The 27,598-nt window shown below is 42.8% G+C and overlaps 1 protein-coding gene across 1 annotated transcript; it reads right to left on the reverse strand.

Moving 5' to 3' along the window:
* Positions 1–4: 4 nt before the first annotated feature.
* Positions 5–27,598, reverse strand: SLC3A1 (solute carrier family 3 member 1). The gene is made up of 10 exons (XM_048482959.1): positions 26,942–27,598; positions 23,151–23,330; positions 21,399–21,553; positions 15,140–15,265; positions 14,389–14,508; positions 10,674–10,798; positions 8,998–9,196; positions 6,654–6,800; positions 3,995–4,111; positions 5–1,555 (listed from the first exon to the last, which is right to left on the reverse strand). Exons 1-10 carry the CDS (start codon positions 27,366–27,368, stop codon positions 1,118–1,120), a joined length of 2,034 nt encoding a protein of 677 aa, XP_048338916.1. The 5' UTR covers positions 27,369–27,598; the 3' UTR covers positions 5–1,117.

A 27,598-nucleotide genomic window follows, 5' to 3' on the forward strand; every position in this document is an offset into this window, starting at 1 on the left:
CAGATGCCTCCAAAGTTTTACATTTATTTTGTTGGTTTTGTTGATGGGTGAAGGATTGAATTTAGTATATGTTTATGACTGGATAAATCATTAGAAATATTGCATGAGTAGGACAACTGCCTTTCAGAATAATAGCAACTATGACCAATGCAGCAGGAATGAGATTCATGATCAGCAATTGTGCCATTATTGTACGCCTTTATTCTAACATAGGGTTGGATCGTGCAATCCATCAGCAGAAGACACTGATAGTCACAGATCTTCCCATACTCCTCTTACCTCAAGACTCATTTCTAACCCAGGGAAAGCTTGTTCCTGGCATTACAAGACCTACTTTGGCTAATGGTCATGTAGGTCAGGAGGGTGCACTGGGGAAGGGAAGGGGGGCAAAATTGTCCTGTTCTACTTATGGAGTAGGAAGGAAACAGTTTTTCCCTCTTCCCCCTCCCAATACAGCCTCTTAACCCATGTGCAGTTGGTTAGTAGTTAGGTCCAATAGTTTGTTTCTAGAGTCACAGGAACCACTTGGCTGTTAACTATAATCTTGGAATAACTTTCCTGGTGTAAGAAAAGTACTGCAGTACAGGGTGAGGGGATAGGAAAGACCTGTTATACTTGTGCCCACAGATCACAGGATCAAATCTATTACACCAAAGTGTGGTGTGGGATTGTTTACAGTTTGCAATCATGATTTGTAGAGCAGGTGCAAAATCAAAACTATTTGCTGGAGAAGAAAAAAAATTAATTAGATTGTAGTTTTCAAGGAAAGGAGGGAATATGCAAGGCTAAGGAACTCGTTTAGCACCAAACCACGGTTTGGAGTTGGGTCTGAATTAAGCCAATGTGTATTTGAAGGCAGTGGGAAAAGAGGAAGACACATTGTGGTACAGATTGACTCGCTGAAAGAAGCCACAATCCTAAATTTGTGAGACCTGAGCAAGACTGTTAATGATAGGATGTCTTGGAGGTCATTAATTCATAGGGTCACCATAAGTTAGAAGCAACTTGACAGCATTTTACACACTTATTTGAATGAGATGAAGCATGTTTATGTTTAGTGAAAAGTCTAGTATCCCATTTGCCAAGGAATGAACTTGGACTTAACTGCTACTGCCACTTAGCAGGACATGTAGAGTAAATTGAAGATACTAGAATAACATGCCTTTTCTGCAACAAAACACTTCTCCTTGAACGTTTCCTTCCTATGGACAGGCTTATTTGTCCTGTATTCCAAGATGAGTCCTTCACCTCTTTCAGTTTTGATTGCTGCTGTATTTGCAACTTTATCTCTGTTGACATTTGTGCTTAGCTTTATAGTAGCTTTTGAGGGAAGGTCAAGATCCAAAGCCTGCAGATCAGTTGTGGTTTCCACTCCAAAATTCAAGACCATCATAAATACTTGATCTAAGCCATCCAGTTCTCTCACATACACAAAGACATTGCTGTCATTCCAAATATAGCACATCCATCCCCTATGAATGGGAAGTTCACTGGTACGAAGGGAACTGAGCACGCGATACAGGTTTAGTGTAGAGTTGGGTTCCATCTTTTGGACCTGTAACATAATTGTTGCCATGCTGAGTGGTTTATTAGATGCTAAAAACATGCTTTGAATATGATGAAACCAACTTCTATACTTTATACCCCATTTCCTAGTATTTCTCTGCTACCCCAGGAACAATTTTTTTAGCTGCTTGGCATTTAACATTCATTCATATGGCTATTATTTATCAACTAGTCATACAGCACTGGTAAATCAACTAAAGCATTAGTTGATTAATTGGAAGGATTCATTGAGGAGCAGCAGTGGCATAGTGGTTAAGAGCACTTATCTGGAGGAACCGGGTTTGATTCCCCGCTCTGCCACATGAGCTATGGAGGCTTATCTGGGGAATTCACATTAGCCTGTACACACCAACACATGCCAGCTGGGTGACCTTGGGCTAGTCACAGTTCTTCTGAGCTCTCTCAGCCCCACCTACCTTACAGGGTGTTTGTTGTGAGGGGAGAATGGTAAGGAGTTTGTAAACCCCTTTGAGTCTCCTATAGGAGAGAAAGAGGGGATATAAATCCAACTCTTCTTCTTCTATAGAGAATAATGTTAATAGGCAAGGTTGTGAGTTATTTATGTCCGGGCTCGGCCGCAGCACCCGGACTTGCCCCGCTGGGTCATGCAGGGCCTGGCACTGCGGGAGATGGGAAGGGATGGTGGAGGCCTTGTTCAAAGAGGAAGGCAAGGAAGAGAGGAGTTTTAGGCCCAGCAGGACCCACCCGCCCACAGCTGAGGCAGATGCAGGAGATGGGCTGGGGAAGCAGCTTAGGCCAGGCAGGGCCCGCCTGCCCACAGCTCAGGCAGAAGCAGGAGATGGGCTGGGGAAGCAGCTTAGGCCAGGCGGGGCCCGCCTGCCCACAGCTGAGGCAGAAGCAGGAGATGGGCTGGGGAAGCAGCTTGCTGCTGCCCACAGCTCAGGCAGAAGCAGGAGATGGGCTGGGGAAGCAGCTTAGGCCAGGCGGGGCCCGCCTGCCCACAGCTGAGGCAGAAGCAGGAGATGGGCTGGGGAAGCAGCTTAGGCCAGGCAGGGCCCGCCTGCCCACAGCTGAGGCAGAAGCAGGAGATGGGCTGGGGAAGCAGCTGGGACGAGAGAGAGAAATGAGAGGGCAGAATGGATATAAGGAAGTGGGAAAGGGAGAGTCAGGAGCTGCCGCAGTAGCAGGGAATGGGAGTGGTGGTGTGAACATACAAGGGAAAGGGACAGCTCAATGGTGGGAAGGGGGAAAGAGGGAAGAGGACCCTGGAGCCCAGACCCCCTGCCAGAATCTAGAGCACTTTTAGGCTGGTCCCCATCTTGTGCAGTAACAGGGTGGGAGTCTTTCATACAGGCTGGAAACACCTCTCCCTGTGAGGCCACAGGGGAGAGGCAAACCCCTGGAAACTCCTCTCCCTGTGAAGCAACAAGAGAGAGAGAGAGAGAGAGAGGGTGCGAACCCTCAAGTCAGCCAGGGGAAGGAAGGCAGAGACACCTGCTAGGAGGAGGGTGGCGTGGGCAAGGGTTGCCACGTGAACCAGGTGTCCTGTGGGTGCGATTGTTTCTTGGCCCCTCAGGCCAATTGGGAGAGTCACCAACTGGAGAGACCAACCCCCAGGTTAGGGTAGGAGGGAAGGATATGCTGCCCAAAGGGCCCGGGCAAAGAGGGGGAACACCACAATTTTTTACTGTTTTTCATTCATCAAATTAATATCCCTCACCTCTAGTCTTAAATATATCCTTGGGCATATTAAGGGCACATTTGTTTACATTTGAGGTTTTTGAAATGTTGCTGTAATATGGAACAGTATGGAAAAAAGAGAGAACATATTAAAGATGACCTAATTTTCCTTCTGCTAGTGGTTATTTGATTTTATTTATTATGTGGTAGGTATCTTATAGTCAGTTCAGGGAGTGTGTACAGGCAAATTTAGATCTCACACATACATTAAACTGTTAAAAAGCAGGTATAACTAATTCCCATGGAAGCTGTTGGGAGTCATGATGTGTCCACTACAACTCCTCCCCCTCCCCGCCCCAGCAATTCTAGTACTGACCTAGTGCCAACATGAACTGAGTCTTTTCCCACCCCATGGGAGGGAATTTTATGTGACATTTTGAAATTTTCAGGTTTATATGTATTAACCACCCGACCCCTGCTGTGGCAGCTGAGGGGATGGGTTAGAAATCAAATAGAATAAATAATAATTGATCAATTGTCATAAGTAAGAGGAATATAAGTACACAGAGATTTTCTGCATGACTTGTTGAACATTTGATGCCAATTCAAGTCCCTTTGATATATAAACATAGCTGAGATATAGCTTTAAATGGACATTTGTGCGTGTTTAGGGGCTGAATCGTTCCCCATAGTTTTAAAAAATCTTGATTTTAATTTCAAGCGATCATCCTGATGAATGTTTCCCTTTCCCTTTTAGAGACAAAACAACTGCAACCTTCATACTTACCTCCACATTTATATTTGGATAATCAGAGTTTACAGGGGTCCAGCTTGAGTTACCGTCAGTAAAGCCAGCATAAGGATTGCTGTCCCATTGCATAGGTGACTTTTCTGGAAAGGACGCCTAAAACAAAGGCAATATTATCTATGGTAAAATGAAATACAACAATGATTCCCTGTCAGTTATTACTTTTAATTTGGAGCAAGTCTACAAAATTTGGCCCAAATACAGTTTACTGACTCTCAAAGGAGCCAGGTGTCCTCTGTCTGGCATGTCAACTTGCCATGAAACTAACCCATGGGGCGAAACGTCTTTACTCATACCTGAGCCACCATAGAAGCACAATCAAGCAAATAAAGTTAGCCTAATTCATAACCACACTCTACATTTTTAATATAGCACCCCTATGTTCCTTTTTCACTTCCATTCAAGTTCAGTGTTAACCAATATTATGTACAGACATAGAATCATAGAGTTGGAAGGGGCCATTCAGGCCATCTAGTTCTACCCCCTGCTCAATGAAGGATCTGCCTAGAGCATCCCTTGACAAGTGTTTGTCCAACTGCTTCTTAAAGACTGCCATGAAAGGGAGTTAATCATCTCCTTAAGCAGCTGATTCCACTATAGAATGACTTACTGTAAAAAAATGTTCCTAATACTCAGCTGGTATCCAGTGGCGTATCTACATAAAATAGTGCTGAGGGCAAGCACTGACATTGAGCTCCTGTCCAAACACCTGACACCTAACCACACAATAATATCAGCTCAAAAATACAAGTCAAGCTTATTACCCTTTTAATTCACAAATTATGACACGAAGTGAATATTATAACTGCACCTCCCTTGCTTTCACTGATACAAACTGATCTATAATTAATACAGTTCTCAAGATCTAAGCAGCTATCTATTAAGAAAAGATGACTATGAAACAGCACAACAGCAGACTTCTGCAAGACCTTATTTGAACACAAACCCTTGCCAGGGTAGAGATATGCAACCACATACCTTAAACTTAACAGATATCATCAAAGTTGATACGTTCACTGAAGCATTAATACTAATATGAATGCATTTCGTTTACATGTATATAGACAGGTCCATGTACAAGATGAAAATAAGCATTTTTTCTTATTGATTATAAAATTGTTCAGCAAAGAAACAGACAAACTTGACCTTTCTTTTGATGGTTACCAGTAACATGGATTCTAAAAGAACCCAGGAATGTCCTCATCATTCATTTATTTCCTTAATTAATATCCCATCTTTCTCCCCACTGGGAAACCAAGGGGGCTTATATCATTCCCTTCTTCTCCATTGATCTTCACAACAAACCTGTGAAGCAGGTAAGGTTGACAGAGTGTGATTGGCCCAAGGTCAATTTCCTTGGGAAAATAGGGATTCAAGCCTGTGTTTCCTACATCCTAGTCTGACTCTCTGACTATTAAACCACACTGGCTCACCACACAGCCATCTTGACTGTCATATTTGTGCTTTCACCCATAAATTCTTTGCAACACCCCCCGGGCAACCTCTTACTAAAAGGAAATAGGTGCGGTTGAAGAATATCAGTGATACTGATGTCCATCAATGTCTATCAATGTCCAAGTGGCTGGAAGGAGTTTGTAGTCTATGTGGTAAATACCATTAAAACACAGCCTTTTCCCTCCGGCCTTCTTCAGTTTTCCATTCTATGTCTACCTGTGTTTGGTTCTGCCTTAAGTGGAAGTCGTTTGGGGTTTGGCTGAGCCTTGTGCAGAAGCCATGTTGGAATGGGACTCACTATTACCTCTCAAAATTCCAAAGGTTCCCATGGGCTCAAAAAGGTTGGGGAGCTCTGCTGAAACCACTTCATGACACTGATGGAATGGAACTCACAGAATATTAAACTCACAGTTTGAGGTTCTGGTTCCAGCTGCCATACTGAGCGGTTGCTCTCTGTTGAGCTCCTCCACCTTTTAGATAAGTGTTACCCTGTTTAGCTTTTATCTCTCAATTTATTTTTTGAAATCATCTAAAATGTTTTACTGTTCAAAGGGCAGAGCTATTAATGCTTGTGCGTGGAGATGAGCATCCTCTCAGCTGATTTTCACTGCCCATTTAGAATGACTGTTGATAATGAGGCTTGAAGTTTTTATGGAGCTTGATTTGTTGGCAACCGAGCCCTTCATTTTAAATGTTGTTTTAATCCATTAACTTTCAAGGTTGTTTTAATCAGTTTTTAACAGGACTCTAGCAGGTTTTAACTCCCCTTGACTTGGAGTAGGAGTAGTTACTTCGGTTCACTCAGTGAGGAGGAGGTGATGGCAGCAAAGGAGATTAGCCAAGCAGTTCCGTAAATATTGAGTTTCTTTTTTCTTTCTTTTCCTCTATCCCCTTTATTACTGTGCCTTTTCTTATAACATACTGGCACAATTTGTTTTCATTAGCAAGGCACTTGCTCCCAGAGGTTGTCTGTGTTTTAGGACTTTGTGACTGTTAATCATTTAAGCAATCGCAGAACCTCTGGCTCAAGGTCACACCTGACTATTTCAAATCTCCCATCCTCTTTTTTTTTTTGTCCTTATCCATCTAATTGCTTGTTTTGACCATATTTATGGCTTTGGGGAAATGGCAAAGAGTTTTAGAAGAACATAGCCCACCGCCTGTGAGTAAACAGTCAACTCACAGTTTGTGACAGGATATCTTCCATTCCTATTTCTTCACCATAATATGTAGTAGGTGTTCCAGGAAGGGTTAAAAGAAGCATGTTTATTACATTTATGTATTCCTTTCCAATCCGAGAGGAGATGCGAGCACTGTTAGGGTCTCCAACCTACAATTAAAAAGAAACTTATTTTATAATAATAACAATTTTTAAAATAACATATTTGAGCTAGATACGCGACCAAGTTGTCGAACTCATAAAAACCATAGTGGCCATATCTTACAACAGAATGCAGTGATTGTTTATGAAGCTGTCATTTATAGTGCAATAAGCATTTTCGACAATTGCCTTTATTCAAAACTACTTGGATAGATTATAGTGTCTCGGGAGAAAGGTTCATTCATAATTTTATTTATAAAAAGTTCGTTCATAATTTTATTTATAACCAGTACTTACAAGCTTTTTAATCACACTGCTCAATACGTGAAATACAGTATTTTAATACTGCTTTTCCCTAAAGGGATTTCACAGCATGCAGAGAAAAGGGTATAAATTGTTCTAAACTCACTAAATACAAAGAAACAGTCTTGTCAGAAGAAGTCTAATTATTAAAGTTTAAAACCTCTTTGCAATAAAATATTAAATCTGAACTTAGCAAGGTACTTTATTTTATAACACAAATGCATAGAAGGATGCAAAAATCATCAAATAACAGCATCCTTCTGATTATTAAGAACTTGTGCAGTAAGATCCTGAATTGTATGGCACAAAGGTCAATTTGCCACATATCTTTAGTGGTTTATGGCATAGTTCAGGGTAAAACATCATTGATTCCATGTACCCAGTCATTAAACCACCTCACAGCCAGATGTATAATGTCAGGGGCAAGGGATGGAAGCCCCAGGTACAACTTAAGGATGTATTTGGTCAGCCACCCCCTCCCTCAGCCCCGAAGCGAATTGCTGGCCTTGGAGCAATGCGCACATGTGTACCTCTCCCCTGGGCTCACAGGGATCCTCTGCCCAACAAAGAGCTTGAGACCTTGAGGCAGGTCTGCAGAGTTCGCCTTGCCTCCCATGCCCCCCTCTATCTCTCCTGCCCTGCCTTAAAAGGCCTCCCTCTCCCTTGCCCAACTGCTCTTCACCTTCAGGAAAGATAAATAACTTTATTTAAAAACAGTTGCTGATAAAGATGCAGGGCGATCAACAGTAGAAGAAAGCAGGAAGAAGAAAACATTGAGAAAAGCAACTTTACTCAGGGCAACCTGCCTGCCCTTTTCCAAACCACTCGCCATGCCTCCTGCTGCTCCCCTGGCACCCTCCTCTAGTCAGACTGCAGTGCTGATATCATTACCACCACCTGCAGGCCCTCCCACCTCTTACCCAGGCTTGGAGGCACCCAGCTGGGGGGCTAGGCACAGCAAGGAGCTGAGCTGCCATCACAGGGCTTAGGGTAGATCTTCAGAGTTCATCTTGCCTCCCACGCTCCCCTCCATCCCTCCATCCCAGCCTTAAAGAGCCCCTCCCTCACTTGCCCAGGTCCTCCTCACCTCAACAAAAGAGAAGGAATTTTTTTTACAAAGGTGTGGAGAAAGAGGTGGGAGGAGCAAAACAGAGGAGCAAAACAGAAGGGGAAAACAGGAAGAAAAAAAATGAGAAAAGCAAGAGGAAAGCATGAATTACTTAAGAAACGGCTGGCAAGCTACCACTTTCTCTCTTCCTCTGCCCCCTTTACCGCCCCCCCCCCCCCCGCTCTTTGGATGGAGGATACACAGCTGAGCAGTAGTTTGTGTGAACAAGATCTTTGGGTATGAGAGGACAGTAAGTTAACTATGACCAGTTAGTGCAACGCAGCAACAAAAAAGGCTAATGCAGTCTTGGAGTGTATCAATAGGGGCATAACATCCAGATTGCAAGAGGTAGGGGGAGCGCAGTTTGACATATCAAACTGTCCTTCTCCTGGGTGTCATTTTCTGTTGATACGTCACTGCTCAAGCCATGAAACTAGCCACTTGTGTTTTGAGAATTTGACCAAATTTCCCTCTTAAGGAAGGGATGCAACTAGAACACCACCCAAAGTTGGCAAAAGGTGCTTAGGAATTTTGTGCCCCCATCTGCTCATTGAACTGTACTCCCAAAGCTGCAAATCAGTTTCTTCAGGAAGAGACCAACCCTCTGATCTAGCCTCAGATCTAGTCTCCCCTCAACCAAGACAAGAGAACAAAAATGGAATCTCCTCATGTATGTCATTCTGGCTCCTTAGAGAAAAGGAGTGGTGCTAACACATTAATAAATTAAAAAATAGCAACAAAGTTCTGTTGTGAGAGGTGTAAGACTATCCTAGCACCTTTGAATCAGAAGCTTACCGCCCAATTTGGCCATTTCCCTTGTGGCATATTCTTCATCCACGCAGCTACCATTTCAAAAATGCTGCTTCCAGAAACTTCTTTCATGTTCATGAGCAATAGGTTAAAAGGAAAATCTGCTTCTTGAATAAAAGGTGTCCCATAATACATCATAGTTCCTTCTATACTGTCTTCGTCATTGGCTCTTGTGCCCATAAATCTTCAAAAGAAAAGGCATTGTGCATATAGCCAGCATTATTCACTTGAATGTAGCAAAAAACAAAATTTTACGCAAACTTGTGCCAGGAAGAGATAACAAAATACATATTCTTCATCTAACATCCCTTTGGATCCTGACCACTATTTAATGTATTACATGACAAGTTTTCCCAGCAAGTTCCTACAAGGCAGTAATTCTTAATAAACATATCAGTGAGTTGCAAGTGGGGATCCACAATACTCAGGAGTGAACCTCCCCCCTCCCTTTAGCTTTCTCCCTCCCTCCATACGCACACTACCAAAATCAAAACTACCAGGAAAGCGATGGTTCCTGTGTACCTGCACCCCCTTAGCAATGCTGACAGGTTCCTGGCCACCCACCCACACAATAGCTACATTGCCAGGCCCCTCTTAGCTCCCAGCCACCCAACACCGGCAGGAGTAACAATGAAGCTTCTGGTCACCCCACCGCTATTGCCAGTAATACAGCCAGGCCAAGTGCATCTCCTAGCCTTGCTCCCAGGCCTGATGCAGCTTCTCATTCCACCATCTCTGCTAACGTCACCAGGACTGCCACAGCTCTAGACCACCCCCCTGATAGCCACCAACACAGCCAGGCCAGGCGCACCTCCCAGCTTCACTGCCAGGACTACCACAGCTTCTATATCCCCTCATCAGTTGTACTGCAGGCCACCACAGCTCCCAGCCACCCCCATCGCCAACAACACATGAAGGAGATGGTATCTTATTCTGGGGAGAATTTAATCCCAGACGTCAGAATTTTCTGCAAACCTGGGGGACTCCCAATTTTGTAGGAAAATCTGTTTAGTGTGAATGTGACTCCCAATCTGAAGATTTATATATCTACAGATGGGGGGTACACTTCACCATGAGATATATAGATATCATTTAAAATAATTATCTAAGTTTTCTTCTCCTATGTTGAAATATACTTCCAAACTTTGTTTTTCCTCTACTGAAAAATGTTGTCCTTTGGAGTTATAATCTATCATTGGTAGGACTCTTTTAGAAAAGCAAACAAATGGTCAAAATTATTATTTTGGTTAGGACAAGCCCTTGGAGCATATGGTCACAAACAGTAAGCCTCTTCAGTGTAGCTTGAAAAGGATTGGTATAAAGTACTCTACCCATGTTAAAACTTGGAATGCTACTCATTCTATGGCAAGGCAGAAGTTTGGTTTGAGCAAATAAGTGCCAGGTTTCCAAATGGTTCACTTGTTCCTATATATCATGGACCATCTCTAGTTACTGGACCCTGTTTCTGTAAAACATCAATCTTGTTTTGTTCCTATTATTGCCTTCTGGGAAAGTCTTGTTTAAAAATTTGCTCCAGCAAATATAGAGAGAGGAAAACACATTTGCTCTTACCTCTTAACATTTTCAGCCTGTTCCATGGGTGGCTTTTACTAGCGTTGGAATGATTTTTAAAAATTGCCCCAAGGTCATAGTATTATTACCTGTATCTACCAGGCTCACTGCTGAATTTATCCATAGTATGCCGAAAACTGCGGACCAGATCATGCATGCCAACCTGGGTGGTGGTATAGTCGTGATACAATTCAGAATAGCGCGAAATGCTGTCCTTGAGAAACAATGGAACATCTGTCATTAATCTTCTAAATAAATGCTTTTTCAAATAATTTCCAGACACATTAAAAAAATGACTGCTGTTCAGAACACATGTGTGGCTTTTCTGAGACTGCTGTCATAATCTGTTCAGATACCCACAGTCATTTGGAGTCAAAGCTTTTTAAAATGAATATGCTGAGGCTATCCACATAGTAGTCAACATGGTCCCATTCATGGACTTTTAAATCTGCAAATGGGGGTCATGTAGACACAAAAGAGATATTTCTGCACACCCAGAGGGAGACCCTGGATTGCAAAAAAAAAGGGTGGGGATCCTAAAAGTGAAAAAGAAGAAGAAGAAGAGTTTGGATTTATATCCCCCCTTTCTCTCCTGCAGGAGACTCAAAGGGGCTTACAATCTCCTTGCCCTTCCCCCCTCACAACAAACACCCTGTGAGGTAGGTGGGGCTGAGAGAGCTCCGAGAAGCTGTGACTAGCCCAAGGTCACCCAGCTGGCGTGTGTGGGAGTACACAGGCTAATCTGAATTCCCCAGATAAGCCTCCACAGCTCAGTCGGCAGAGCTGGGAATCAAACCCGGTTCCTCCAGATTAGATACACAAGCTCTTAACCTCCTACGCCACTGCTGCTCCTATGGGGAAATTTACCAAAAATCCCAAATACAGATTAGCACAAGAAAGAAAGTTTGAGGGTGCAACAGACAGTTTCTGAGAGGGAAGCTCTTGGAAAACTTTAGCTGCATGAAGGAAGGATACATATAGCCCTAGTTGATTTGTATTCCTTATCTATAAAATACCATTTTGCCCAATAAATTGGATTGGATGTACTAATAGATCACTTACCAGGTTGGGGACTGACTTAGGATACTTTGATGATCATGAAAATGAAATTCGTGATGCTGTATTAAACTGAAACTGAACATTGCCCAGATAAGACCAGCAATCTCATTTAATGGCAATGGTTGTTCAAGAGATCATGAAAAAACCCAGTAAGAACAAATCAAAACAAAGGTCCATCCAGTCCATTATTCTATTTCCACTAGGGGCTGGGTCAAAGTTTCTGGATAACTGACAATAGACATACAGGCAATAACCTTCACCTGCAATTTGTCCACAGCTTTTGTAATAGAGTTAAATTGCCTCTGAGCATGGTTGATGAACACTGATATTCTGCCTTAGACCTTTCTCAGTGCTACTGTCCAAGATCCTTTACAGTGGAAATTTCAGATATAGGTGTAGCTACCACGGGACGGGGTGAGGATCGGTGTCCCAGATGGCCACCATTGTGGTCATGCCCCCACACCCCTTCCCCCGCCCGGCCAGGCAGAGGCCACTGCCATGGTGCCACTGATCCTCGTCCTCGGCCACACAGCTGCTGAGTGCGCCCTCATCCTGGGCCTCAGTGCACTCTTACTGCGGGAGCACCGCACTCTTGCACTCCAGCACTCCACCATGCATCTATGGCTCTGAGAAGCTGGACTTCTCAGTGGCCGAGGGGCTGAACCAGGAGTTTCTGGCCACGCACAGCAACGAGAAGCAGGAGCTCAAGGAACTCAATGACCGCTTCACCAGATTAATTGAGAAGGTGCTCTACCTGGAGATGCAGAATGCTGCCCTGCCTGACAAGCTGAGCCAGGCCTGCACCAAGGAGCCCATCCGCACTGTGGACCTGTGCCAGGGGAAGCTGTGCGAGCTGTGTGTCCAGCTGGAGGCATTGGGCAGGGACTGTGACCGCCTGGAGGTGGACAGGGACAATCTGGCCAAGGACCTGGCCCTGCTCAAGCAGAGGGGAGCGCAGGGGACAGGATGTGCACAGGACTGGGGGTTCTGCATCTACTGTTTCAATGTTTGGACACTAAGATGCAAAAATGGGGAGGAAGATCTGATGGGGTGGGGTGGCACATTAGAAACAGTGGCTGGAATGAACCACCAGGCTGAACCAACTTTGGTTTCTGAGGTCAATTTTAAGCGCTCCATGGAGGATAATGAGTAAATAGAAGCGGGAAGCAGCATTCTTGACCGACTGGGGTGGTGGGAGTGGGTGGAAAGTTAGGAAACAAGGAGGAGCGTGAGGGTGGCAGCGCGGGGAACCAGGGAGGGCGGAAAACTCGGAGTCTGCCCCGGGGTCCATTTCCCCTAGCTACGTCACTGATTTCAGGCATGCAAAGGATGTGCCACTCACCCAAATCCAGTACAGCTGTAGCAGTGGAGTCTACCCCCTATCCTAACACAACACTGGGCAAAGTTTGAAGCCTTCTTTCAACTTAAGTGGTTCTTCCATTGGAGAAAGGGCCCTTAGGCTGCAGGAAAGCTATTGTAGATCTTTCTATCTAGCTAATATCAAAGCAGTGTTGAAGGTTACTACTGCATTTTCTGTAGTCCTAAAAAGGTGAATTTATCAACCAGTAACTCAGCCAACACTGGGCAACTGACATCATAGACATGGCTATAATGGGGCAAGGTGGGGACAACCCTCCCCCAGCAGTCCACCATTGGGTCATGTGGGGGGTGGAAAATCGTCCCACACACCCCCTCCTTCCCCCCTCTGCCCGGTCCGGTGCTATCTGGTGCCCCTTGGCCTCAGCAGGCCCGGCCCCACCAGGCTGCCCAAGACCACTGCCTAAGGTAAGTGAGGCCTGAGGGTTGGCGGCATGGCCTGGGCCCATGGAGGCTTGGCAGAGGCCTTCCCTTCCCCCACACCACCCCAAAAGGCCACTGCTGCCATCCCTTGCCACTCTCTCCCACCCCTAGCAACTCCTTACCACCCTCACCCCACCCCCTAGCCACTCTCCCCCACCCCTAGCCACCCCTTGCCACCCTCACCCCACCCCTTGCCACCCTGCCCCACCTCTAGTGTGGGATGCGTGATTGTTGTGTTCAGACATGTTGCCATGGGCATGAGCTGTGATGTGCTGGTAATTTTGGGGTGACTCAAGTGCAAAAATCACAAGGATCAATGAGGATCCATGGTTTTTAAGCAGGTTTTTGCGCCACTGCGGCACCACAAAGCATGGGATGTGTGATTGTTATGTTCAGACATGTGGCTAATGGCAAAAATCATGAGGATCCGTGTTTTGCACCACTGCGGTGCCACAGAGCATGGGATGCATGATTGTTAAGGTGCTGCCTGTAGACTAAGACTATGTTTTATAGTTTTATGGTGCTTTCATTTCATTCCAATGCAAAAATTATATGAACTCATGAGGATCTGTTTAAAATCATCTGGATCTGGCTTTTACCCAGATTTGGGGCATGTTCTATAATGTGATGGTGACTTTAAGATGACCTGGTGCAAAAAAACCCCTTTGTTTGGTCATGGTGAGGGAGAGTGGTCGCCCATACGGAGGGGAGGGGCGGAAAACTCAGATTTTGCCCCAGGCTCCATTTTCCCTAGTTACGCCTGTGACTGGCATGAAACCAGCTGTCACCTTAATCTTACCTCTGATGTATACCTATGCGCAACCCTTTACAATAGTCAGGATCCTGACAATCATTTTATCTATTAAATAACTATCACGTTAGTATGTAAGAATTCCTTATTGGTTCACATTCCCTGGGATAGGAAAAGACAGAAATGTCATTTACCGGATTTTGAGATTTATTCACTTGAGGTTCATCTCTCAGGTGTGTTGCTTCCAGAAGGAATTTAACATCATTAATACTGAATCCATCAATGCCCTTGCCAAGCCAAAACCTGATCACATCCTATGTACAAAATGGAGAAAATGAATGTGCTTAACTTCAAAAAGTCCATTGTTATCAAACGTTTCTCACACTGTTATCTAGATAACACAATATGATGTTCCTTGCTGGGATCAACATAAGTCAGTTGTGACTCAACATTTAAACACACACAGTTATTCAAGCATGTAATACCATACTGTCTGTGGCATGAAGAGGTACAATCCTACCCAATTTTACTATGCATTTGTCAGTATTTGACCTATTGCTCCAATCCTGTCTTGTCTGTCTAATACATAGGTGTCAAACTCGTGGCCCTCCAGATGTTATGGACTACAGTTCCTATCATCCCCTGCCAGCATCATGCTGCGAGCTTGACACCTGTGGTCTAATATATGTTGTACATGGGAGCTACAACCTTATGGGGAAGTCAGTAGTCAGGGTCAAACTGTGCTACATACAAATGAATTGTAAGTCATTAAAAATGCCTACAGACCAAGGACAAAAAATGGAAATAAAATAGGTCACAATTAAATGTCTTTTGCTTTTCATTATTCTGTACCTACTCCCCCTTTAATATAAAAAAGTTTCAATTAACCATATTCCTGAGGACTATCCAAATTTCTTAATATTAAGGATACTAATTGATACTCACATGAATTTCTTCTTGAACATCTAGGTTCCGAAAATTTAAATCAGGCTGCTCTTTTCCAAACTGATGAAAATAACATTGTTTTCGTACATCATCATACTGCCAACTGGAATTTCCATATACGCTCACCTAATTACATAAGAGTCTTTTTGTCAGAGTTCTTAGAATTGTCATCATTAGAATGTTAGACATGAACACATGATTTCATCGCTTTCCTATTCTTCTAGTATATGAGTCATCTCTTTATCTTTAGGGGAAAGGGACCTTCGTTGGTTTACGTTTATTTTATACTTTTAAGAGAGTATCTTCTCTTACAGAGCAAACAAAGAAGGGGAAACAAAACTTAACCCTATAATACTACAATTAAGTACCTGAAAGGTAAAGAAAATATGTTAAGGGATCTCAGTTGCTTTAACGTTACAAAGGTTGTATTGCACATATCTATGTTGGCCCTTAACAAATGATAAAATTAGTGGCCCTGAATACCTTTTCTTGACCATTTTTTCACCTTTTAGGTACTTAATACAAATATCTACATGAAGTGCTTAACTGACAGGAAGAAATAAATGGAATCAGTGGTGGAATCCTTCTCAGGTTGGCCTACATGCATAGCACAGCCTTCTTTGTAATTGCCCCAGATCTCTGGAATACCTTCCTTCATGAGATTCAATTGGCCTTGCATTTCAGGTATGCCACTGAGGGGTGAGAACTTTTAAAACCTGTTCACACCTGCCCATTTTTATATCATTGCTGTTTGCTGTTTGACTAACTACTGTAGAAGTTTTACCATGTTTCCAATGCTTTGTTCGATAAAATTGGAATTATGTGGATGTTTGAATTATGTTGTAAGAACAGGGATTCATGAAATTCATGTGGGGATATCCCATTCTGATGTTGTGGGTTTTCTAGGTTGCATGGCTGTGGTCTGGTAGCTTTTGCTCCTAACATTTTGCCTGCATGCATAACTGGCATCTTAGAGGTATGTCACAACATATAGGTTGTGGTTTAATTGTTGTGAGGTAAGTTTTGTGTTGACCAAGGACATTATTGAGATAACTGAGGCTGGATCTTACTATATAATTGAGCAGCGTGTTCCCGACAATGGACCAGAAAAAATGAGAGCTGCTGGGCAATGTAGTTCTCAGCCACCTGGGGGGGGGGGCAGATTCCAGCTCCTCCCGGAAAAGCAAGGATTACATTTCCCAGCAGCCCTTGCTGTAGGAAGCCATACTCCCCTCCTTCCCCCATAGTGTGCTTCTCCCTACCAGGACTAAATCCCTGTGGTGAACTTTGAAGAACTTCCTGCCTGGGAACATGGGATAAACTCTGTCAAGCCACAGCTGAATCAGAAGAATCCACTTGTAAAAAAGTCTGTCTGTTTAGGTGGGCGGCAATTTGAGAAAGGAGAGGGAAGTTAGGGCAGCCTGTCTGTAGGAGGGTGGAATCTGAGAAAGTAGAGTCCATTTGCAGAGTTAGAGAAACGTGTGTGTGTGCATGTGCACATGTGCGTGCATAATCTGAGATAGGAGAGCTGGTTTGCAAAGTTAGGCGAGCTTGTCTATGTGGGCATGTATGGGGGAGAGGAGGGAATCTGAGAAAGAAGAACTGATTTGCAAAGTTAGGGAGTCTGTGTGTGGGGGGGGATCTGTAAGTAAGCTTTCTCATTGAACAAATTAAGCTAGGTTTCTATTATCTGTGGTAAATTGTGGGGCCAAGCGTGGAGGAAAGGCAGGAGGGGTTGGCCCAGCTCAGTAGGCGCCATTGACCCATCAAAAAATTCCTAGGGCCCATTGTATTTGTTTGTACAATGAACTTTACTGCTAGTTAATATATAAACAGCTAAGAAGATGTATTTATTTACAGATTGGTTTTAAAGGAACAAATCAGCAGCACAGGTCTCCAGGGAGACAAAGTAGTAATTTGGCTGAGCGACAAAAATTTAAACAGTTTATAACTTCAGATAGTAGTCAGATTTTTATTGCCAATGTTGGATCCTCTCTCACACACAGGATTCCACCCACACTGGCCTGCCCTTTCCCAAGAGTCAGACTAAATTGTATAAGGTTGGCTCATCACCAGAAACATGCCTAACAATCGAGTGCTCTCCTCTCTCCCAGAGATAGAGCTCAACCACTCTGCCTCACTACCAGGCAGAGCTACCCGTCACTCTGCTCTTTTTCTTGAGCCAAACCTGTCACTGCTCTCTTCCTGAGGCAGAACTCCACCCCTCTTCTCCTGTGTACCCTCCAACATCACATTCCCCTTCTTGAAGGTGATTGGATGCTAGAACAGCACTCCTTGGGGTTCATCTGAATGGATTGTTTTTCCTTCAGAGACAGGACAGCCTCCTGTCCATCACAGAAATCTTTGAAGACAGGATACAAATGTAGTAAATAAGTCCCACAGACAGTGTGAGGACAGAAACAGGCACATACTGGTCTGGAATTAGCAGCCCGCTTCTTCCAATAGTATTTCAATACAATCACCCTTGTGATGGCAGTACCCTGTGTGATTCCCCACTCCCTATTTAAAATATTGGCTGCCATTGGTTAAGCATGGAGAAATTACATACCTCAGACAAAGTTTATTTCACTTTATTTATTTAAAACATTTTATGCCACCTTTCCTATTTAATCCAAGAAAGTTTATAAACTAGGCCCCAATTTCAGGCATATAGATTAACAACACATTTAAACAACAAGCATCAAATTTATTATCTGAAATATTTTTTAGTTCCAAACTTTCTCTGACTCAAGGCTGGTAATTAACTACCATGAATATCAATAATAAAACAAGATTGCTCAAAAGGAAATTCATCTGAAACAGGCCAGACAAAATAAGCTATTAAAATCCACATTACAAAATACGGGGATGGTACAAGACGGAACAATTTTAAAAAATGACGTCTAGAGACAGAAAATATGCTGAGGTTACTCATTTGCTGAAACTAGAGCTTGTGTTCAGATATTAGATGAAAAGGAAATGGCAAGGATTGTCAATCCTTCAACCTGTAATCTTTGCTCTCAAGGAAATTCTCAACTATGCAGAGCTCAAATAGAAACACAGAAAGTCAGAGTGGAGCCTGTTTCCAACATTTTTGCATTCTTAAAAAAACCAAAGGAATGATCTAACAATTAATTGGTTTGTTTGATTCTGATGTCATGGTTGGCAGGAATATGAGACAGCTGTGAGGAAGCTCCTCGCCTGAGATGCCCATTGAACAAGGAGTATCTGACAATGAACTAGTCATGCATAGTGCATCTCCCACCCCCAACCTCTTTGTAAAAAGACAGAACAAAAAACAAAGTTGAAAAAGGCAATACCATCTAATTCTGCAGTGACGTGAATTTGCTGAATTCATACATATAGTTTATCTCCCATTTTTATCAACAAACACAAAATGTAAACATTTTCAGATGAACTGTGAGCTCATCTGCAAATATATAGAACTAAACATACTGAATATAGATAATATAATATTGAACAATGGACCAATCTTAAATGTGTTTAATCCAAAGACTTTTCCTCCAGCCCCATAGGGCTTTGAAGTGAATGCAAATGGAATCCCACCCTAAGACCAGAATTGTAAACTCTCTTAGGGAGGAACTGACACATTATTTGTAGTTCTGTAATTATTTTTCCAGACTTTGGCCTTCTGCTCTTTGTTTGTTTGTTTGTTTGTTTGTTTGTTTGTTTGTTTGTTTGTTTGTTTGTTTGTTTGTTTGTTTGTTTGTTTTAACGAAGTTTTAATGCAATCTTGCAGTTTAAAAAGCAAGATGGATGTGAGAAGAGGGAATGTTTAAGTCTTTCTCCTTGTGACCCTTCACTTACTGAAAAGGACTACCAGCCAAGCAGGTTTTTTGTGATGTTTTATCTGTTGGATTAGGATTTGACTTCAAATCCCCATTTTGCCAGGACAAAGGGCCAATAATTTTCTTTCACCTAGCCTACCTCTCAGGGCTGTGATAAAGACCAAATGAGAGGAAGTAGATTATCTGATCTCCTTGGAGGAAGAGCTGCATAAAATGATATTAATAGTAGTTTTTTTTTTCCTCCAGGGCATTTTTTGCAAGTCAGAGTTAAGCAAACTGTACATTAAAAAATATTTTCATGCCACACATATTGGCATTGTAAATTAATCCCAATGAAATCTTTAGACTATGTGTCCTTTAGAGAGACAGTTACAGGTCTAACCACTGGCGTAATGCCCATTGGGCAAGTTGGGCAGCTGCCCAGGGCATCACCTTGTGGGGGACATCAAAATGCTGGGTTCGTTTTTGGGTATTTTTAGTGGTTTTCCATTTTTGGCCTGCAGGGGGCGCAGTTTTAGGCTAGCAGCACCAAAATTTCAGCGTATCATCAGGAGAGTGTCCTTATGCTTCCCCCCAGGTTTGGTGAGGTTTGGTTCAGGGAGTCCAAAGTTATGGACTCCCAAAGGGGGTGCCCCTATCCCCCATTGTTTCCAATTGGAGCTAATAGAAGATGGGGGCTACAGTTTTGAGGGCCCATAACTTTGGCCCCCCTCAACCAAACTGCACCAAACCTGGGGGGTATCATTAGGGCAGTCTCCTAATGAGACCCTGAACGTTTTGAGACTGTGCCTTCAGAAATGTGCCCCCCCCCCAGCCTGCAACCCCCATTGACATCAATGCAGAAAACTCAATGCAGAACAAAGATTCTTGGGCAAATTTCGGGATGTTCTTGCAGGGAGGGCATTCTTGGACATATCAGCACCAAAATGTCAGGGTATCATCTGGAGACTGTCATGATGGCACCCCCAAGGTTTGGTGCAGTTTGGTTCAGGGGGTCCAAAATTATGGCCCCTCAAAAAGGTAGCCCCCATCTCCTTAGCAAAGAATAGGGGATGAGGCATCTCCTTTGAGGAGACAAAGGGCAAAGTGAATCCACTGACAGTCCAATAGAGGCCATTTTTTCTTCAATTATGGAAAACCAGGGGTTGGAATGGGTGTCAGAGAGCAGATGGTGGACCAGGGAATTACAGTCCGAGAGAAAATGAATTTGCAGCCAGAATCTAAAAGCCCTCAGCCAAGCGGCTGATTCCAAGGAGTTTTGACCTAACTCCAGACAAAGGGCTGCATAGGGCACGCAATTTGGGGATTAGCTCCCATTGGAAACAATGGGGGATGGGGCACCCCCTTTGGGAGTCCATAACTTTGGACTCCTTGAATCAAACCTCACCAAACTTGGGGGGTAGCATAAGGACACTGTCCTGATGATACACTGAAATTTTGGTGCTGATATGTCTAAAAATGCACCCCCTGCATGCACCAATGTCCTGGTGCAAAAAAAATTTGGTTGTGGTGGAGTGGCCGCCCATGGGGGGGGGGGGCATCCAACTCAGGTTTTGCCCAGGGCTACAGTTTGCCTCGTTACGCCCCTGGGTCTAACAATGTGTATTGATACTCTATTTAGGATTACGTTGATAATTGTATTTGTCTTTACTTGATATTTTAGATTCTGTATTTCCTCCAAAACAGGGATTCAGACAGAATTTGGTGTGTGTGTGAAGAGCAGCCAAGTTGCAGCAGACTTATGGTTACCCAGAAGGGTCTTCAAGGCAAGAGACTAGAAAGATGGTTTGCCATTGCTTTCCTCTGCGCAACATCCCTGAAATTCCTTAGTGGTCTTCTATTCAAGCACTAGCCACAGCTGACCTGATTCAGCTTTTAAGATCTGATAAGCTCAGACTACACCCTTTTCAACAAAAAGATCTATGTAACTTCGTCCACCACATCCTGGACAATCTTTGTTTTAAAATGCTCCACTTGCGTTCTACCTAATTCTATTAGGTAGGCGCTAGGGTCCAAGTGGAGCATTCTGAAACAAAGATGGTTCAGCATATGGCAGATGAACTTAGGTCTTTTTGTTGAAAAATATATAGTCTGAGCTCATCAGATCTTTTAAGCTAAGTCAGGTCAGCTATTGATAGGGCTTCCAAGTCAGACTCAATCAGAACTACAGAATCAGAAATATAAAAGATCATCAATACAGAAGGAAAAAACCAGCACTGACTTACTTTAACAGTTGTTCATCAAGTGGTCTTCTATGCATTTGGCCTGCACATGTGTAGTTTCAATGAGCAACTGCACATAAGACCACGAAGACGAACTGAATGTCCTGCAACACCTATCACACCCAAAAGGCAGATGGCATGCTTTTACCCTCAGTGCTTGTACTCTTTATAGCACAGTAAGGCATTATTCAGTTTACAAATTCTTTATTGTTCAAGTTCTAAACTCACCCAGTTATTAGGTGGTGTGGTTCTCCCATTGATGTGTGCACAGTCATGCCAGATGTAATAATCTGTGTACTTTCCAGTACGATTGCAGCTAAGCTGAAACCACTTGTGCTTGTCGCTGGTATGGTTGGGTATTAGATCCATTATCACTTTTAAACCTTACAAATCAAAAGGTGCATGACAGCAGGTCAAACAAAGCACAGAGCATTTCCATTATGGTGATAACAATACAGGTCTATCTTAGAGGTTTCTGAAGGATTATTGAGTACGCCTTTGATGAAACATGTTGAACACTTAAGAAAAATGCTATAAACGTGGTTGGCTGGATGGACGAGTTTCAGCTGATCTTGTTTGATCTTAGCCGCTAAGCAGGGCCAGCTCTGGTTAGTAGTTTGGATGGGGTTGCTGCAAAGACTCAGGCAATGGCAAACCACCACCGAACAGGTCTTGCCTTGAAAACTCTATGGCATAGGTGTCAAACTCGCAGCCCTCCAGATGTTATGGACTACAGTTCCCATCATCCCCTGCCAGCATAATGCTGGCTGGAGATGATGGGAACTGAAGTCCATAACATCTGGAGGGCCACGAGTTTGACACCTGTGTTCTATGGGATTGCCATAAATTAGTTACAACTTGATGTCAATAAATAAATAAATTACAGTGCATTCCTAAACAGCTTTAAGATCATAGACTTTAATGGACTTAGAAGGATGTAACTCTGCTCAGGTCTGTCCAGTTTAAAAGGCCATATGGATCAACACACTTAGCCCTGCATACAATAAACTGAGACTTGCCATCCAAGAGCCAGCGTGGTGTAGTGGTTAAGAGCAGTTGCACTCTAATCTGGAGAACGGGGTTTGATTCCCCGCTCTGCCACTTGAGCTGTGGAGGCTTATTTGGTGAACCAGATTAGCTTGTGCACTCCAACACATGCCAGCTGGGTGACCTTTGGCTAGTCTGGCCAGTCTCTTTTGAGTTCTTTCAGTCTCCACACCCACCTCTCTAAGCAGGGTGTCTTCCTGGTTGTGGGAGGGGGGGAGGGGAAAAGGAGATTGCTGTAAGCTTGCCCCAAATTGAGAGCCCCCTCCCACAGGAAAGGGGGGATATAAATCCAAGCTACTACTTCTCCTCTAATAACATCTTTATTTTCTGACAACCAAATATTTTGAGTTGGATTCAAAGCAGCCTTTTAGAAGATTCTTTTGTACATGCAAGCACAGGCCTATACTTTCTGTGAAAGTGTGGATGCGCTCAGGTGGCAAAATGTATTAAGCTGGCACTGAATGCTGAAGCTGGCCGTCCCTGTGCACAGGGATACAGCACAGACCACCAAGCACATGCCCTGTCTGCAGGAGGTTGGAAGCCTTACTTGCACAAATGTGCAAACACCAACTGCCACATTTCTTGGCAAATATGGTCTTATGCAAAACTACTTTTGGATATTAATTACTAATATGCTTGTTCACTGAGATATTAAAGTAGAATGGTCTTGTTGGTCTTCAAAGCGCCAATGGGCTGAAATCTTCCTCTTCTACTGCAGACCAGCATCCACCTAAAAGGCTGCTCCGACTCCCCCAGGGCAGAAACCATATTTTGTTATCTCCCATCTCCTGACATTCATCTACTGATCATACTGATCAGCATTAAGATAGTTTAAGATTAGAAAGGGCATTTTTTAAAAAACAATTCATCTTAATATATACAAGTGAACAAGAAAAATACAAGTGAAAATAAAAAATAAAAAGCACAGCTAACCTTTATCATGGATTGCTGCAACCAGGTTTTCAAAGTCCTTCATAGTTCCAAACATAGGGTCTATGTCTTGAAAATCTTCTATTCCATACCCAATGTCTTTTAAAGTAGATTTGTAAAAAGATGTGATCCAAATTGTTTTGACATTGAGATACTGGATATGATCCAGCTTTTCTTGGATACCTAAAAAGGGAAATAATCAGAATAATAAGTCTCCATCTATCATTTTAGTTCCACCCTCCCTCAAAAGAGGTAGGGTTGCCATAATGCCTAGAGAAAAATCATTAAAAGGTATGGGTCAGGGTGCAGGTAGGTAGATAGATAAATCGAGAGATGTACAATACACATACAGGGAAAGAGAGAGAGGAAAAATGGGGTATTGTTTACTAAGTGATGTTATATACATTCATTCAATGAAATTTCCATATATTAAATCTCTATTGAAGGAACAGGACTTTTTCCTCCAGGCTTATTTGCAGTTCTGCATAAAGGTCAAGGCACATATATGATTTGTATTCCTCCATTTTCCCATAAAACAACCCAGTGAGGTAGTTTTGGTTGTCAGAGTAACTAGCTCAAGGTCACTCAGTGAGCTTTATTACTGAGTGGCTCTTCAAACCCAGGTCTCGCCAGTATTAGGTAGTTTAAAATTCTAAGCATTATGTTACACAGGCACTGTAGCTTCCCATTTAAAGGGGAAATAAAAACTATTACGGTGAGGAGTCAGAACTGCTATTGTTCGTGATTTACTCAGCTGTTAGCAGGTCACAAGGTTACTTGCAGATCATTTTCATTTCTTATTTTATTTATTTACTAATGAGACTCAAGGTGAAAAAACAGTGCATACAGCATAAAACAATCAATAAACAGTGCAATAGGACAAGGATTATAGAATTAGATAACAGTGGAAACAAAGTATCTATGGCAAGATAGACTAGTGGATATGGTACAATGCAGTAAAAGCAGGTGATATTTACAATAACCACTTCAGTGGACTACAATCCCATTCCTTCATGAAAGTGCCATCCTAGATTGTTCCATTGTACTACAGTTCTAATATCTAACATAAAAAGCTCTCTTGAACTTTTCTTTTGTACATTCTGAGGAACGATAGAAGTGTGGGAGGCTTCCTGACCTCCTCAGCCAGGCCATTCCACAAGGTGAAAGCTGTCCACCACTAATAATGTATGTGAGCTGCCAATCCTACCCATTTTGCAAAATAGCACATTTAGAAGGTTTTGCTTGGAAAAGTGAAGCTGTCACAGTGGACCGTAGAGGTGGTCCTGCAACCACTGAGGACTTTGTAGGTGATATCTTACAAAGGTAAATTGAACTCAGTAACTGATTTGTAACCCATGGAATATTTGCAGAATAGCTGTGACATGCATGTTTTGCCTGGTGTCCGATAGTAACTGGACTGTAGTGTTCTGCATCAACGGGAGTTTCCAAGTTCTCTGTAAGTGCAGAGCCATATAGAGTGCATTACAATAATCTAACCTCAAGCTAACCATAGAATGAATGCATGTGGCCAGACCAACTGAATCCAGGAAAGGGGCTGTCTTCCAGGTTAGATTAAGCTGGTAGGTTACCTTTTTTTTTTGCAGCTACATGTAGTATATCACCTGGCCTCTTCAATGAGTCAGCAAGCATCAGCTGAATCCTATCAAAGGTGCGGGAGCACAATGTCCCCCAAGATCTTCCCAACCATCCTTACCTCTAACATGTCAGAATTTAGCTTTCTTCACCCTTAACCATATCACCACTGTAGTTAGGCACTAGTTTAGGATCTCTACAGTATCATCAAGCAGTTTGGTTAAAGAAATATAGAGCCGGGTGCCGTCCACTGGTGGGATTCAAATGATTTAACAACCGGTACTGGTGGTGGGATTCAAATAATTTAACAACTGGTTGTTTACAAACACCATTTTAACAACCGGTTCTGCTGAAGTGGTGCGGACTGGCTGAATCCCACCACTGGTGCCATCAGTATATTGATGACAGCCTAGATCTCCAAATCCATGAATGATTTCTTCTACAAGCTTTAAATAGAAACTGAATAGCATTAAGGATAAGTCCCATAGTGATGATATTTCGTCTCTGGCAGCACCTCTCTAAGATTGGTCTGCAAGGTACTATTTAAAGCAGTCAGGCAGAACCCTTAATCTCTACTTCTGCCTCCAAATAACTCAACAAGATGGTTTGGTCCTCACTACCAAATGCTGCTAATTGACCCAGTAAGAGAGGCATAGTCCTTTGTTCATGTTCACAGAGATAATTCTAAAGCTACTAGCACTGCCTCCATCCCATGGTCCAGCCTGAAGCAAGAATGGAAGGGGTCTACAGTAGATGAGTTATTCAAGAAAACTAGGGGTTGTTCAACTACCACTTCCTCTATTGTTTCACTGAGGAAGGGCAAATTAGAGACCAGGAGATTAGGATTAGCAAATCCGGCCCTCTGGGTACTGAACTGCAATTTGTAAAACTAAAGAAGTGTATGGATTTATTTTTATTTGTTTAGATACTTATACTCCACTTTTCCCCCCACTGGGAACCCAAAGTGGCTTACATGAATTTCTATCTATAAAGAGTAGAGATACTTTGCTTACTCATTAGACACAACTGTGTTGACTGAAAGTAGCCTTTTGGGGGGTCTATTTTGACCAAAAATAGAAGACTTTTAAAATGAAAACAATAAAATTGTTCTTAATATGTAAGTGAAACAATATAACTTTCTAGGACTTAATTCCTAGGAATCTTGAGTAGAAAAGTGGCAGAATTGTACGGTCAAAGTCCAACCTTCTATTTTCCATGAGGTAAAGGCTGCATTTCTTTCATAAAGGTTGCATAGTCTCTCACTGAAGATAGTTTCAGAGGGTGGTCATATTGGTCTGAGATAGAACAGCTAGATTCAAGTCCAGAAGCACCTTGGAAATCAACAAGTTTTTCAGGGTGTGAACTTTTAAGAGTAAAACTTTTGGTATCTGATGAAAGGACCTTTGACTTTCTAAAACTCATGCCCCAAAAATCTCTGAGAAGCCACTGGACTCCAATCTAGCTATTCTCTCACTGTGGCTAGTTTTTCCAGTTCCCAAACCACAGTGCCTTAAGCCCAGTTCCCAAAGCACAATGCCTTAAGCAGAGCTGTAGAATATTACTCAGAAATTAGCATAGGAAACAAATGCCTTACTGAGCAGTCCCTCCTGCACTAAGTAGCCCTCTAATACATTTGAATATCCCAGGAAAGTAGAAAAATCTGCTCCATTCTCTGCAAGCCAGCTGGAATGAATTGTCAAGTTTGAATAGTTAACGTGAGCATTGGTGTAGAATTTAATTTGGTATTTTCCATCCCACTTCCACTAAGGTCTATTCCATTAGGTTGAACATGCAATAGTCTCCACTATTAGCTACTAGCCTACAACATGGGTGGTAATTTGCTAGAGGTGTACACATACATTTAGCCAATTTAGAAAAAATACAAATTTATATTTTCAATACGTCCACTCTCCTTTTAAGGGACTCTCTAGACCCTGGGAGGTGCCTTACTCTCTAGAATGTGACAGATCATCATTCTTTCACAGCACCAAAACATACTACCTATTTTGAAAACACTCTTTATGAGGCTATTCAAACCTGCACCAGGCAATGCAACTCTACTAATTCTATTCAATCTCGGCCTGTAAACTGCTTTGTAAATATATATATATATATCTTTCAGATGTGAGCCTTAGGTAATTTAACTAAACATACTTAATGCTCTCTCTTGAATCTCTAACAGAAAACGTGGACATACCCACCTTTAAGATCTCCATTACCATCTTTGTCTGTGTCCTTATATGACCGAGGGTAGATCTGGTAAATGGGACTTGCTTGCCACCAGCCAAGGCATTTTGGGGATATGGCGATAATGGCGATTGTAGCTGCGACAAGGACCAGTGAAGATGCAATGATCAACCAAAAAAGGATCTCTCTGGTAATTCTGTAGCGTGCCTGAGTTGAGAACTGAAGGAGGACTTCCTTTGGCATGCCAGCATATGGCTGCATGGATAATTCTTGCATTTCTTCTTTTTCAATGCCAATCTGGCAAGGTTTTGGCAACTTTTCTTGGCTAACATTCTCAACCTCCTCTTCATTCAGGTCCTCGCTTTGAACAAACCCATTGTTTTCCAAGCCTTCTTTCCCCCTCAGCTCAATAGAGATGACCTTCGTTTCCTCCTCAACCATTTTTACTCAGTTCAGTCTTGTCTCTCTGTGAAGACTAGCTGCCGCTGGGGAAGGATAGCAAGAATACCTTTGATCAGTGGAAGGAGGAAGAAGCATTCTTAGTGCGTGGTTTATAACTAAACCTGACCAACCAGTCCAAAGTTTGACGCAGATTAAAATAGTGAAGTACTCCCACGCCTTAAAACAAAGAGTTGTTTTTCTCTGAGTAGTAAAATGTCCCTTCCCCACAA

This window comes from Sphaerodactylus townsendi, linkage group LG01 (assembly GCF_021028975.2).
Source record: "Sphaerodactylus townsendi isolate TG3544 linkage group LG01, MPM_Stown_v2.3, whole genome shotgun sequence".
NCBI classification, from domain to species: Eukaryota; Metazoa; Chordata; class Lepidosauria; order Squamata; family Sphaerodactylidae; genus Sphaerodactylus; species Sphaerodactylus townsendi.

Excerpts from the sequence above, each read along its gene's own strand:
- SLC3A1 (XM_048482959.1), bottom strand. The coding sequence starts at position 27,368 with ATGGTTGAGGAGGAAACGAAGGTCATCTCTATTGAGCTGAGGGGGAAA. Across the intron at positions 15,266-21,398 it reads CCACACCACCTAATAACTGG|GTGAGCGTATATGGAAATTC; the intron begins GTGAGTTTAGAA and ends TTATGTAATTAG. Across the intron at positions 10,799-14,388 it reads TGAATAAATCTCAAAATCCG|GACAGCATTTCGCGCTATTC; the intron begins GTAAATGACATT and ends TTGTTTCTCAAG.